The 14688-nt window shown below is 42.7% G+C and overlaps 4 protein-coding genes across 4 annotated transcripts; 1 reads left to right on the top strand and 3 right to left on the bottom strand.

Moving 5' to 3' along the window:
• On the top strand, window positions 1–4287 carry LOC135624810 (phosphatidylinositol:ceramide inositolphosphotransferase-like). Its single transcript, XM_065128772.1, has 12 exons — window positions 1–463; window positions 545–634; window positions 1373–1459; window positions 1565–1633; window positions 2187–2267; window positions 2395–2466; window positions 2571–2631; window positions 2728–2830; window positions 2950–3045; window positions 3139–3185; window positions 3279–3403; window positions 4027–4287. Exons 1-12 carry the CDS (start codon window positions 431–433, stop codon window positions 4105–4107), a joined length of 945 nt encoding a protein of 314 aa, XP_064984844.1. The 5' UTR covers window positions 1–430; the 3' UTR covers window positions 4108–4287.
• Window positions 4288–4724: 437 nt separating this feature from the next.
• LOC135624811 (uncharacterized) lies at window positions 4725–6174 on the bottom strand. The gene is made up of 3 exons (XM_065128774.1): window positions 5848–6174; window positions 5441–5767; window positions 4725–5039 (listed from the first exon to the last, which is right to left on the bottom strand). Exons 1-3 carry the CDS (start codon window positions 5927–5929, stop codon window positions 4921–4923), a joined length of 528 nt encoding a protein of 175 aa, XP_064984846.1. The 5' UTR covers window positions 5930–6174; the 3' UTR covers window positions 4725–4920.
• Window positions 6175–6538: 364 nt separating this feature from the next.
• Window positions 6539–11150, bottom strand: LOC135583301 (pentatricopeptide repeat-containing protein At2g39620). Its single transcript, XM_065128775.1, has 2 exons — window positions 7126–11150; window positions 6539–7011 (listed from the first exon to the last, which is right to left on the bottom strand). Exon 1 carries the CDS (start codon window positions 10454–10456, stop codon window positions 7439–7441), a length of 3018 nt encoding a protein of 1005 aa, XP_064984847.1. The 5' UTR covers window positions 10457–11150; the 3' UTR covers window positions 6539–7011; window positions 7126–7438.
• A 969-nt stretch (window positions 11151–12119) lies between these two features.
• LOC135624813 (fructokinase-like 1, chloroplastic) lies at window positions 12120–14281 on the bottom strand. Its single transcript, XM_065128778.1, has 2 exons — window positions 13287–14281; window positions 12120–13178 (listed from the first exon to the last, which is right to left on the bottom strand). Exons 1-2 carry the CDS (start codon window positions 14178–14180, stop codon window positions 12486–12488), a joined length of 1587 nt encoding a protein of 528 aa, XP_064984850.1. The 5' UTR covers window positions 14181–14281; the 3' UTR covers window positions 12120–12485.
• Between the last annotated feature and the right edge of the window lie 407 nt (window positions 14282–14688).

The raw sequence follows: 14688 nt of genomic DNA on the forward strand, positions 1-14688 counted from the left end.
TACAGTTCTTCATAGTTTGGAGCGTTCCATTTTTCTCCTCTCAGGTGCGTTTTCGGGTCTCGCTCTTCTTCCCTTTCTCTTGCCGGTCCTCTCGATCGGCGGTGGTGGCGGCCGCCGAGTGACGAGACAGCCGCGGAGGATCGCCTTCTCCAACAAGAAGGGGAGGCGAGAAGGCGGAGCCCACGGAACCCAACTGTCTTACTCACTGACGTTAGCAATCTCAAGCTTATTATTCTTTGTTCCCGACAACAAAGTCTTCTCTCTCCATTTGTACATGCGCGCTTGTGAAGGGCGATCTCTGTTTCCTTCTTTGCTGGGGTTCCTTTCTGGTCTTGGATCGAATTCGCCTCCGAGATCGGGACAAATCTGATCCGCGTCGCGTTGATCGGGTTATGTGGAGAACAAGTTGTTGGATCGTCGGTTGCCCGTCATGACGCTCTACATTACTCGCGAGGCTTCCAAGGTCCTTCCTTCACGTAATCCATCTGTTTTGCTTTTCTTTTCCTTCTTCGCAACATTTCTGAAACCTTTTCTCCTTCTGCAGCTATGGAGGAAGGTTTGCGTGGAGACATCCGTGGAGCTTCAACTTCTCGTGGAGAAGTGGAAGCTTCTGCTCGCCGGACTCGTATTCCAGGTAATCATTCGATTCTTTTTCTTGGGTGCATCAAATTGATTGCTGTAAAACTAACTCTTCGGATGGAAATCTTTGGGAACTCAAATTTTAGCGAAGTTCTTTATTTTGTTTTGGATCGGACATTCTCTTCGAGGGAATCCCTAAATTAGGGGTTTTTTTGTTATGGGTACTGACTAGGGAATCCAGGTCATGTCTTGGTACACCAAAAAGTCATTACGTCTGCTACTAAGAACTTTCCTGATTGCTCGATGTGGCAAGTTGAGTGCTAGAACAGATGCTGCTTTTCACGGTCAGAAAGTAATTTGCTGCACTTTTTGTTTTTTTAGTGTTTAAATGCGGTTGGTTTGAGAACCTTGTGTTACCTTGTCCTGAAAGAAGTCTGGGGGTGCTTTCCTTCAATAAACTTTTGCCTTATTGATTCTTCTAGATAATCTACTTTCTTTTCTTTTTGTATCTACGATCTTGTTCTTAGAGTTCTCTTTTGGTGGTCTTAGTGACAAAATAGGGCAACCTTGGCATTGATCTCTTAGATTGTTTACCTGATGTTTTTTATGCCGTTATAATCATATGCCTCTTTTTATCTCTGTTATTGGAATCAATTGTGGGACAATGTGATTAGCTACTGAAATTATTTGTTCCAATTATGTTCATCATTCATGGTTAGTGTATGAATAGCTATACAAGTTAAAAATTATGGATTAGATCAGGGAACTAATAATTTTTTTTTTCTTTTGTTAGTATATTCATGGGCTCTCTGCTCGAGGAGTTCATTATCTACATCAACCTGGACCAACTCTTCAAGATCTTGGGTTTATGATCCTTCCGGTGTGTAGCGGTGCCACATTCAATTGATTACAATTCAACAAAAAAATAATGTCAGTGCTGTTTTAAAGTGACATGCCAGTTATACCAATGCTTTTGCAATTTCAGGAACTTGGAAAAGAAAGAGGCTATATCAGTGAAAGTCTATTCACCTTTGTCTTTTTGTCCTTTGTACTGGTATGCATTGTCCTTGTCTAATGTGTTCTCTTATAAGTTTCTGCACATATAATTCTGTTAGAATTAAGGAAAAGGTCTAAAATTACAAGGTACGTTTGCTTATTGAAGCAATGCCAATATCAGCATAACTCCAATATGAAACATGTTGGAGCTTTATCAAAATAAAATTATCATCATGCAGACAATTCAAGTTCATACTATATTTGATAGCCCTTTTCTATTTATGTTGCTGCATATTCCCTTTTTTCAAAGTTTTTGCATTGTTACCTCTGGTGTTTCAGATTATATTTATTATATAAGTAGGATATCTTCTTTGAAGGCATCACGGTTTCACTCAGTACCATGATGCAGCCATCTCTTTTCTCTCTTGTGTATGTGTGTGCATATCTTTATGGATACACACATGCCATCATGTGCCATGACATAGAGTATAGCCATGTCTGCCATGAAGCTCTTAGTCTTACATTATATTTCTTACCTTTACTGCCACAATAGGCACCATATCTTTGTTGAGTGCGAGATAGATGTTTATGGAATGTTGTTACTGTTGCAGTGGACATTTTATCCTTTTGTTTATCATAGCAAGCGCTTCTACACTGTTCTGCTTTGGCGGAGAGTTTTGGCATTTCTAGTTGTAAGTTTTTCATCTATTATTTCCTTTCTCCTTGGTCATTCTGTTGTCCAACACCTTCGGAATCGTAAGATTGTGTTTCTATGTTTGTTGCCTTTCCTTGGTTGTTCTGTATTCTCGTCGCCCTCAGGCTTGTCAAGTGTTGCGGATCATTACGTTCTACTCTACCCAGCTTCCTGGTCCTAACTATCATTGTCGTGAGGTATTATCTGCATGAATGTCTTGCCAATTCTTAATACTATTTTGCTGCTAAAATAATTGCTATCTATAGTTTTACTGTAATCTTTTGTTTTTCATGTCATTTAGGGATCAAAGCTTGCCAGACTGCCCCCACCAGAGAGTGTAACTGAAGTGCTTCTAATTAACTGTATGATCCTTTATCTGATATTATCTCGTGGTAGTTAAATGACATAAATTCCATTTAATTCCATTGAGGTATCTATTTTGATCTTCTTGCTTGCAGTTCCTCGTGGAGTCATATATGGCTGTGGTGATCTTATTTTTTCATCCCACATGATATTTACACTGGTGTTTGTGCTTACATACCATAAATATGGTTCTAAAAGGTACATCTTTGATATTCAATTATGCTTGTGAATTTGATGTTCTGGGAGTCCACAACTATGCAACTATGATTGCTTGTTATTTTATCAAAGTTAACCTAATTTCAATAACTTAACTGCAGATTCATTAAGCTTCTTGCTTGGGTTATTGCTATCATTCAGAGTCTGCTTATAGTAGCTTCCCGGAAGCATTACACAGTAGACATAGTCGTTGCATGGTGGGTTGAATTTGTATTCTCGTATTTTATTTTATTTTTTTCACTTTTTTTTTTGGTGGCTACTGGACTATACATTGATTTTAATGCTTGTAGGTATACAGTGAATTTAGTGGTATTCTTCATTGACAAGAAACTACCAGGTGTGTATCTGGTAGCCTGTGTTTTTCATTATCACTATTTATTTTGCTTTTCTTGTAGATTTGATAAATGAAAATTTTCATATTGGTTGACAGAAATGCCCGATCGTTCTAGTGGATCACAACCATTGCTACTGCTGAGTGTTAAAGAGAAAGAAGGAAACTCTAGAGAAGAGAACCTCAAGTTATTGAATGGAAATTCAGTGGATACTGCTGATTGGGTATAACACTTTAACTGATATGTTGCTTTTCTAACTGACCATTGTTAGTTAGTCTTAGTATGTTATGTGGTCGACTGGTGATGTACATACATCTCGCTGTGGCTTTATCAACCAAGCTTGAGGATCAGGTTGCTTTCAAACATAACTTAGATCTACTCGATTTGTTTCCATAAATGGATATCAAATACCAATCACTTGTATCCATATGAAGCCGAAGAACCTTACTTTTGTTTGCATGACAATCAAAACTAGACATATGGATCCAGTATTACCTTCTGTAAGTGTTCTCTGCATGGTGTCTGCTGACATCGGAATAGTTTATGGAACTAAACATTATACATTGATTAACAACATCTAGTGTTGTCTGCACACGGCAGATTCAATAAGTTTATTGTGTTTTATATTACTGGGAAATTGTTATTTGCCAATGGCTCTTCCTTTTCTTCTTTCCCTAAGATGACTGAAGGGTATAGATCACATTATGCAAACATCAACCGATCAGAGTTTTAGAACATAAGCTATTTCATCTACAGAACATAGTAGTGTCTTTTCTTTTACATAATTACCATCTGATTCATTCCCCATCTCTTATGACTGGACATTTGTGATTTGTTTCCAACCAGAGGCAGAGAATGCAAACTAATGGCAATCATGGAGAAGAATCCATCCACATCCGTTCTGAATCTGCAGCTAATGGTAAATAGATGATATCGGACATCACTGTTTCGGCTGCATATTCCACAGAGGGGATTCCAAAATAGAAGAAGTAATTGAAATTGTGCCTGGGCACACAACCATTTTGCTCTTACATCATAAAATGTTCATATGTATTATTTCCTTCAACAATTGCTTATTAAGCAGTAAAAAAGAATTATCTCCGTCCATATATGTTGTTCTCACTCTTGATGGGCTGTGTACCCTGTGCTTTATATCCTCCTTGCGCTTTAGGAATTGAGGAAGTTTTGTGTTCACAGGAAAGCTGGAAGGAACATGTACCCCATAAAAGGAAAAGTTATCTTGGAAATGGTAGCTAGCTATGAAGTTGTTGCTTTAGGGTTATTACTTCTAGGGTTTCTTTTGTTCTGATGCTTGTTATGTAGCTCCAAGTGATGCTTCCATGTGAAGCAGAAAGCATAGCGAATACTTCTCATCGATTTGAATGATGATTGTTGTGTTCATTTGCCCATTTTACTTAACAAAAAAAAAACTTTCCTCAATATTAGGAATTCAACCTTTCTGATCAAAATTGTCACCTGGAAATAGTTACACTTTCCAGCCTTTAATTTCCTCAATTCTGATCTTTTTGTGGCCTTCCCCTCTCTGAATTCGCAAAATAATAAGAATATATAACGATAAAGATTTTGATTGAGGTATCATTGATCCTAAAACAGAAGAGATGGTATGATGTTTTATTATATGGACGAAAAGACAAGTAGTTGCAGGCTCCCCGCATGCACCGCATCGTTATCTGCAACAAGGAAGAAGAGGGACGAGGGACAGATGCCACCCCCTCGTTCTCAGGTGGAAACAGGAGGAGGAGCCCCCGGCCCCGGTGCTGCTCCAGAGCTGAGAAACTCCGCCATGGCGCGGCGGGGGTCCCCTCGCTGAGCCTCGCACAGATCCGGCAGGAAAACACCTGTAACATTGCCAGATAACCACGGTATCAGAACCGCACAGGCTTCTTCTTACTTGTATTCCTTCTGCTTATCTCTCTGATTTATTAGCCAAGCTTTTGATTGATGTATAAGCCGAATTTATCAATCAACATATCTCTACTAATCTAATCAATCAATTAGCTTGATGATGGTGATCTATCGATCCTATGTGGGTCTAATGCGCCTAAGTAGCATCCGAGAACAAAAGATTAAATAAGACTAATCTTGCCTTTTACCGAATATATAATTACTTCTTTTTAAGATCCTTCGGCCCACTGGGCCTAAGCTGATGAACTGTGTCAGACTTCCTGCTTTCCTTCTAACGTTTCCTTGGAGGCTAATCAACGTAAGATTCTGAGGCATGGCATGGGTTCAGTCATACCTTCTCCGGAAGCGAGATTGAAGTAGAGGTCGACGATGTTGGGGCAGTTGCTGTAGCACTCGGCGGAGCAGATCTTCTGCACGAAGTCAGGCTCCAGGAGGGAGTCGGAGGAGATGCCGACGTTGCCGCGGGCGACGCCGCACGCCCGCACGCACTCGTCCGTCTCTATCCAATCCGATATTCCCTCCGCCACTGCCTCCGACGTCCTGCACTGGTAATCGGTGCGGCCCCGGCCGAGCTGCGTGTTCTCCAGCAGGCACCGTTTCGAGGCGGACGACACAGCGAACGCGCACAGGTCCTGCGGCAGGTCCTCGCAGATCACCCCCGCTGAGACACACCGAGGCGTCAGGTTGACACGAGGGAGAAGATAACAAGTAAAAAGAGGCGCATTTCAGCAACGCACGAACCTGTGGCGGACGGGAGGAGGAGGAGGAACTGAGATAGGAGGAGGACCAAGGCCGTCGCGGACGAAGACGCCGGGAAAGCCATTGGTCAGACGAGGTAGGACGCGCTGGTGTTTGAAGAGACCAGGATCGATTGGTAGGGTGCATGGCCAAGGAGCAGCTCGCCTCGCGATATAAAGAGGAGAGAGAGAGAGAGAGAGAGAGAGAGAGAGAGAGCTACTCGGGGGAATGACTTGGCCATAATCGAAGGCTTTTTCTTTCTCCCTGCATTCGCGGGGCTGCGGCAGCGTGCGGCGTACACCGTTCAGCGGCGTCCGTGGAATACGAGCGTTCACAGGTTGTAATATAGTGAAGATTGACATAATCCAACGCCACAGAACTAATTTTCCTAATAATTCGGATTAACGACCATTTAATGGAAAAGATTAAACAAATTACCATTAGTAAATTTATTAAGACTCCTCACCTCACATATTTAGTTATGATATTCCATCTCATATTACTTGTCACCCATAAAATGATTATGAACATAATAAACTGACTTCATATCCTAAAATTAACAGTAGATGTTATATTCCATCATATATTTTTACTTCATTCTTCTTCTCATAGTTCCCTAGAATTTCCACTCTTCAATACCAAACTGCAATGAAGAACTCAGGTACTGAACAAAAGATTTTAAGTACAAGCTTCGAACCACAAATCATTGCTTCTATCAAATTGCCATTAAAAGACTATAGTGATGAAAATTATTTTGCTGTTATAAGCTCTGTCATGAGCTTTAGCTGAATAAACAGACTAATTCCATGGACAGAATGACCGCAGACTTATAACAAGAACAAAATTAAATTAAAATGGGAAACATTAGAAAGAAATTGATAGCAGATAAATCCTAACTAGCGGTGCTGCGAGAGTAAAACCGTGCATTAGTTCGCCCGACAACATTATTGGCTCTTCAAAAGCTTTCAACCCCATCTTCATTTTATAGGATTTCTGGCAACCCTGTTGAATAGGCTCTCAAATGCCGACTGTTGAGTTGAGATTCGTCTCTTTTGTTTGCCATGTTTCCCTGATGCACAATGTAAACTGCAGCTTTGAGAAGCATGTCTCTTCAGTGATAACCAGGGTGGATGGCCTTTTAGGTTGCTAGCCGCAGCTTCACTGTTTCTGCTTAAAACACATTCAGATGATCTTTTTCAAAGGCAAGATCAATTTTTAATGTCAAGGGAAGAACAACACTTGACAAGAATATCTATGGAAGAACAACACTGTTGATGGTACCTGGGACTGAGATATGTATCCTGGAGTTTGATATTGTAGGACTTGATACCCATCCGTTGCGAGCAATTATAAAGACTTTATATCCAACATCCATCCCACCTTCGAGTACTCCTTTATAATGGCAAAATTCGTGATGTTTTGGGCCGAGGTGTGAGAAGGATGCAACAGAAAGCAGAATGTAGCATCTAGCTGTGTTCCTAAAATATCAGCCAACTTCTCAACTCTTGTTGATCAAAGCTGCAGTCTTTTTGAGATTGATTTGATCGGTATCTCCTGACATCTACATAGAGCAGGTTATGTTTTCGAGTTGAAATCACCAGTAGTCTTTGCATGAGCATATGCCATTACAGAAATGATGGAAACGGCTGGAGTCTCTGACAATTATCTCACGGTTAGCTATCTCTGACACAAATTTAAACACGGTGTGGCAGTCTCCACAAACACGGAGGTTCTTTACAATCTGGATAGTCATACCGGGTTCTGTGCTTAAAAGAGCAAAGCATATGGCTAACCTTTCACTGTGACTAGAGAGGAAGGATTCTTTCTCCTCTTCTTCAACATTATGCATCACTGAACTTGTGTCAGGAACATAACCCATCTTCTCCATTTTCTCACGCAAATCGTTCCAAATATCACGCATCTTGTCATATTGTGGGTGAGATTGATCACCAACACTAAATGCATGGATAGTGTTCCTAATATCAACCCAACTGCAACCAGGAGTTTTATTCACGCCTATGTGATTAATTGCCGATCTCATCCTTCTAACATCGGTCCATCTTCCAACCTGTGCATATATATTTGAGAGAACTACATGATGAGCAACATTCTGAGGCTCCAGTTTGACTAAATGATCCAGTGCAATTTCCCCCATTGCTACATCAGAATGCATTCTACAAGCACCCAATAGCGCTCCCCATACACCAGCATCAGGAGTCATTGGCATTCTTTGAATCAAGGACCAAGCTTCACCTAATTCACCAGCACGACCTAGCAAATCTACCATGCACGCATAGTGCTCTACGTTTGGTTCCAAATGGTGTTCTGTCATCATAGATTCAAAGAACTTTTTTCCTTCTGCAACTAAGCCTGAATGTCTGCAAGCAGACAGTACACCAAGAAAGGACACAGAATCTGGCTTGACGTAACTATCCTTCATCTGCAGAAACAAAGAGATGGCGCTTTCACCAAGTCCATGAATGGCATATCCAGCAAGCATTACGTTCCACGATACTGTATCTTTTTGATCCATTTGGTTGAAGAAGTCTCTGGCATTATCAAGCCTTCCACATTTTGTGTACATGTCAATTAGACAGTTCCCAACAAGCACTTGAGACACAAAGCCGATCTTGATTATGTAGGAATGAAGAGCAGAGCCTTCTCTTAATGCAGCTAGGAATGCTGCTGCTGGTAATATGCTGATTAGAGAAATTAAATTAGGCTTCATATTCTCAGCTCTCATCAGGCGAAAGGCAGATATAGCTTCGTTAGCACGACCATTGTTCATGTATCCTGCAAACATGGTATTCCATGATATCACATCCTCATGAGACTTGGTCTCTAAGAACAAAAACTCAGCAGATGGAAGGTCCCCACACTTGGCATACATATCAATGGTTGCATTTTTCACATGAAGATCTGAATTAAAACTGTTTTTGATAACCAGGCCATGAAGACAAGCACCAATCTCAAGAGCATTCAACAGAGCACAGGATGGAAGGGCACCTACCATGGTACCAGGATCTGGGCAGTGTCCCGCCGATCGCAGTCGATTAAAAAACTCCAAAGCTTTTCCTGCCTCGCCAACTTGTGCATATCCATTGATCAATGCATTCCAGGTCACAATATCTTTGTGTTCCATGTTGTCAAACAAAGAATGTGCAGAAGTGAAGGATCCACACTGAGCATACATTGCCACCAGAGCAGTCCCCACCGAAACATCCAGGTGAATGTTTGACTTCAGGGCAAAACAATGGATGCTCTTTCCTAACTTCAATTCTGACAAGTCTGCACAAGCTGGAAGTAGACTCACAATGGTAACTTGATTTGGCATTAGACCTGCCATTTGCATTTCCTGGTAAAGAACTAATGCATCTGTAGGGTGATTGGCCTGGACAAAGGCCGAAATCATTGCTGACCAAGCAACAACATCTCTGTCTTTTATCCCATCAAACAGTGACTTTGCCTTCTCCAAGTCTCCACACTTTGCATACATTGTGACGAGCATTGTTTTGACTGAAATATCTGAATCCACTCCTTTCTCAGTTGCATAATTATGGATGCTCACTCCCTTCTCTAGATCTCCTGTCTCAGATGCAGCAGAGAGGGCACTCACCACCGCTACCTGGTTCAACTTTATATCTTCACTTTTCAAGTCATCAAAAAGCACCAGAGCATCTGCATAATAACCATTAAATACATAGCCACATATCATCGTTCCCCAAGTTACATCATCTTTCCCGCTTGACATTCCGTCAAATATCTTACGGGCAATGCCAGTGCTCCCACATTTGCAGTAGGTATCAATCAACCCATTAGATACGATAGACAGAAGGCATCTTCTAGTGAGGAAACCATGAATAACCCTGCACAAAATAAGAGCAGAGAGTTCACACACTGCCGGAAACAAGTTTAGAAATGTGACCGAATTGGGGACTTCACCGGCCACCTGCATCCTCTTAAAAAGAGCCAAAGCTTCTCGAGGACGGCCATTCTGGGAGAAACCCGCGATCATGGCATTCCATGAAACCGCATCCGTCTCCGCCATTGACTCGAACAGCTCGTGGGCAGTCGTGACCATACCCAATTTACTATACATGTCAACAAGGCCGGTGGCAATGAAGACGTCACCTGAGAGCCCTCTCCTTGCAACCTCCTGCCGTATCATATCACCAGTTTCCAAGTCAAAAGCGCCGGCGCTGGCCTTGGATGCAAAGGTGAAGGTGTACTTGTCGGGCTCAAGCCCTCGCCGCAGCAGGCGGTAGTAAAATTCGACTGCTTTCTTGTGCTCGCCGGTCCTAGTGTAGCACCGGATCATGGAGTTCCACAAGGCCATGGACGGATTGGGAGAGGTGTTGAAGACGGCGAGGGCGGCGTCCGATCGGCGGAAGGAGGAGTAGGAGTTGAGAAGCAGGATGCAGGTGGCGTCGTCCGTGAGGGACCCGAGGACCAGGATGCGGGAGTGGAGTTGGAGGAGGGATCGGACGTCTCTGCAGGAGCGGAGGAGGTGATTGAGATGCTTGGACGGAGACGTTGGATTCGCAGGCGGCGCTGCAACGGGAACCAACACGTGGAAGGGTCGGCGCCGGCACCGCCATCCGCGCATAAACATGTGAGATGTGTGCTCTCTTAACAGCACTGGGGGGTCCAAGCTGAGGCTAGTCGGAAAAAGTAGCGTCGCAGCAGTAAAAACCTTCGAGTTTTCTTCGAGAAGATGAGTCGTCTTCTCGTGCAAGACGAGCTCCGCCCAGAGATTCGACCAGGTCTCTCTCCCTCGCAGTCTGCTCCTGCGCGCAGAAGCACAAGAGAGGAGAGACGGCGGCAGCACTCAGCGGGGAAGAAGACACGAGAATGACGGATTCGATTTTCGACGATTTGGGTCACGAACAAGTTGGTTTCGGTTAGATGAAGCCATGTGTTACGTTAGAGTCATATAAAAGAGGTTAAATCATGTAATTATTGGATTTAATATACAGTATGCACGTCCATGAAATGTCGACACCATTAACAACTCCATTTAATTAACAGTACAAGATTTATAAGGTGAATCCAATCATGAAAAATATACCCAACCGCCAATTGAACTCCTAAAACTTGCAACTCTCTTTAACCGATCCAATACCAACATGGTTTTCTGATTCCATTCTTCTACTAAAATTATATGCATTCAGACTGAACAATCTTTGTTTGGTATATTGAGACCAAAGTGTGAAATAAAATAGTAATAAATTCATTCAAAATGGACCAATTTGCTAATCATTTAAACAATTAAAAAGATAGAAGACCAATTTGATATTGCAATCATGGAAGCTTGTAATTGCATGAGTTGAATCCCCACGATAAAAGTATCTAAACACCTGTGTGGTTCAAATGATTTAAGAGAGAACTTTTGGTGCATTTTCAATTATGAGATAGAGAACTTGGAGCACAGGGATAAACATAAAGGAGATTTGAGATTTGAAGAATGATCCGAGTATCTATTCATAAATACCTATTAACCTAGAAAAAAATCATTTGTTGAAAATTTGGCTGATCAAAATTTCTGCTCAAGAGAAGTTAATTTGGCAGGGACAACCACCATGTATATCAACCCTTGATAGATAGGATCATCTGACATTTTCCTTTGATCCATTTTGCAGTTGTCTTTCTTTGTTTGTATTCTGCATCATTTACAAGGAAGAAACATGAACATGTAGACATACTATATGTACAGAACAAAATATAAAAGATACGGAAAGGTAATGGCAACAAGATTGGAAAAATCAAAAGACAAGCAGCAACAAGATTATATGCATGGAATGGGGGTGTGTACTGGAATGTTTCCAGTGTTTGAGCATGTCTCAGCTCCTTGTTAGATGCGAAGCAAAAGAAATTTTCAACCATCACAACATTCTCCACTGATTCAATAATCTTTACATAGGAGGAAATGAATTCAACTTCAGAATGATGAAAATGGCGGTTGATTTAGCTTTCAGGCGGTTTTGTAGATGGTAAATGTGCAAACGTGTCTTCCGGGCTTTAGTTTTCTTGTATGATCATGATTCTTCTACTAAAACAAAGTCAGGGCAAGCAGTCACAATAGACATAATATGTAATATGATTTCCTTGACAGGAAATTTTGACTAACTTATTGTCTAGCTAACTCTATAAGCCAATCCAACAGATTTGCTTGAAAGGAAAACATTAATGGAATCATGAAATATTAAAGCAACAAAAGACACCAATAAAAGATTTAAATAAGATGAAAGATAGTAACATTTTCAGGTAAACTTGCATTGAGAACCAATGAAACTTGCATTGAGGATATTTAAACAACATGGAGGATAAGTCTACAAAATTTGTGGTAAAGTTCATCAAATATTACCAATTCTTTGATTCTTCTTCAGGCAAATAGTCAATACTTTTGAATCATATGATTATCCAACCATAACATGTCTTCTTGATCTGAGATTATGTTGTGGAAAGGACAGATTCCGCAAGAGAAGCACAAGCAAGACCCCTGATCCTCTCACTTATGACGTATTGGCTGATACAATATTCCTTCCAGGAATATTCTAGCACCTATTTGCCACAGCTGCCGTCCCACAACTTCACTGGCAATCATACACTCTAATTTTGTTGTCACATACAGAATCTAAGGTTTACCACATCGATGGAACATAGACTTGCTCTTTCAAATTTTGAGTTGCACTCTCAGTTGGAAACCCTCTCACAGCACCAATTGTCCATTGTGAAATGATTCCTGCAGCAACAGCAAACCGGAGATGCCTTTCTAACATGTCCTGATCCTCATACATCTCTGGATGTATTGTTAGCTTCCTCATGATCGCGGCCACTACAGCATCACCGGAGCCAGTCCGATCGCATGTGAACGGAGTAATGAGGACATCCTCTGTGCCAACGACTGCCCCATCAAACTTGGGGGTGTAATAATGGATCCGAAGTGTCCCATCCGTTACGAATAAGATCTTTAGCCCATCATGCCACAGAGGTGCTATTTCTTTGCGAGTATAATGGTGATAGTCCCTTCGGTTTTTGGTTTGTTCATAGGATTCAGAGTAGTACTGGGGCCGGTAGTTCCGCTTTCTCTCATAGTACTCTTCATCCAGAAGGAATTCCATCTCCTGTCTGGAAACCTCAATAAGGTCAGAATTGCTCCATGCTTTATTGATCACTTCTCGAGTCTCATCTCGTGATCTCCATAGAGACAAGGGTAGATTCAGATCGAAGAACACATTGCTGTTGTACTTCTTGGATAATTTGATGGCCCAAAATAGTGCCGGCTGCATTGCTGGAGACAGGAGGACTTCTGAGTTGAAATGAAAGATCCTAGCCTGCGTATTTAGAACAAATTCCACATTAGTATAACAATATGGAACAATATGCTCAAAGATATAAGAAGATTCTTAAAACTGTAACAGAAAGAATACGTTAAGACAAACCTCCTTCAGGACCGCAACATCGATCTCAGACTTCAAGAAGGAATCCTCGGCGCAATGTTTGACGGTCTTGGCGACCAGTCTCTTCCCACTGCCGTCATCCCTGTCCTCGAGTTCTATCTTCATGTGGGAGGCTGCAGTTCTGACCGCCGGGTCGATCTTGACGGCCCGAGTCTGAACCTTCTCCAAGTTCATGCGGTAGACCAGGTCGTTGCCGAAGTCGTCGTCGCCGACCTTCCCCATGAAGGCGGCACGGCCGCCGAGGCGGGCGTGGGAGATGGCGACGTTGGACGGGGGGCCGCCGGGGGCCCTGACGAACTCAGGCGGGCTCCACTGGAGCTGCTTCCAGGAGGAGTACTGGTCCGGGTGCATCTGGCGCTCGGAGACGCGGACGGTCGGCACGAACTCCCTCCGCGCCGCGCCGAAGCAGCACACCAGGGGTGGGGACTCGTAGGGGAAGTCCATCCCGTCGTCAAAGTCCTCTTCCTCCTCTTCTTCTACTGGCGCTGCTACCGTTGGCGCCTTCGCTTCTTCCGGCATCCGGGGCCCTTCTGCCGCTGCTTCATCTTCCGGGGTTTTTTTCTGGGACCGGCGCCTTGTCCTCTTGACGGGAGTGGCAGGAGAGGAATCGGCGGATTTCTTCTTCCGGCCTCTGCGAGTGGGTTTGGGGGCTTCCATGGCTCCATTTCCAGCGTCGTCAACGATGGAGGCTCTCCAGGTTGTCGTCTCCCTTTGAAGCGGTTTAGGAACGCCGACTGGGGAGAGAATGGGGAGGGAAAAGGGATCCCTATTTGGAAACTTGTGGAAGAGTTTGCGATCCGCATCGAATCCCCGACGCGCTAACGATGACGGGATGGTGAATGTGTTGCTGCTTAACAAGTGAAACGAGGCGGCCATGGCGGATGGACTCCCCCTTCCTTGTCTTCCAGGCTCGTCTGCCTCTATCCTTTCGCACGGCAGCCGGGCTACTGTGGAGATAAACTCGAGACTCGAGAGAAGGGTTTTTGACACCAGAGGACAACTTTGCCCTTGTAAAATAGGAGTCATCAAATAAAAATGCAAAATCTAAAATAAATAAAATTGGAGTCATCATAACAATCAGCTCATCGGGGACCATAAAATAATCCCAAGGCTACTCCAAAATAAATAAATTGGATTTTACTCTTCAATTTCGATCATTATTAATGAATCATATGAATACCATATTGATTTAAGTATCAATGAAACCTTATAAGGCATATGAATACCATGTAGTTTTTGCATGATTTCAGCTTGAGTTTCCTAATTTCTCATTTTCTTAGTTTTCCACGAGATAGCCAACAATATGTCTTGTCCGATGCCGATCGCAACGCAATGGGCCGAAGTATATACACATTGGACCGAATCGGACCCGAGCCAACCCAAC

This window comes from Musa acuminata, chromosome BXJ2-10 (assembly GCF_036884655.1).
Source record: "Musa acuminata AAA Group cultivar baxijiao chromosome BXJ2-10, Cavendish_Baxijiao_AAA, whole genome shotgun sequence".
Taxonomy (NCBI): Eukaryota; Viridiplantae; Streptophyta; class Magnoliopsida; order Zingiberales; family Musaceae; genus Musa; species Musa acuminata.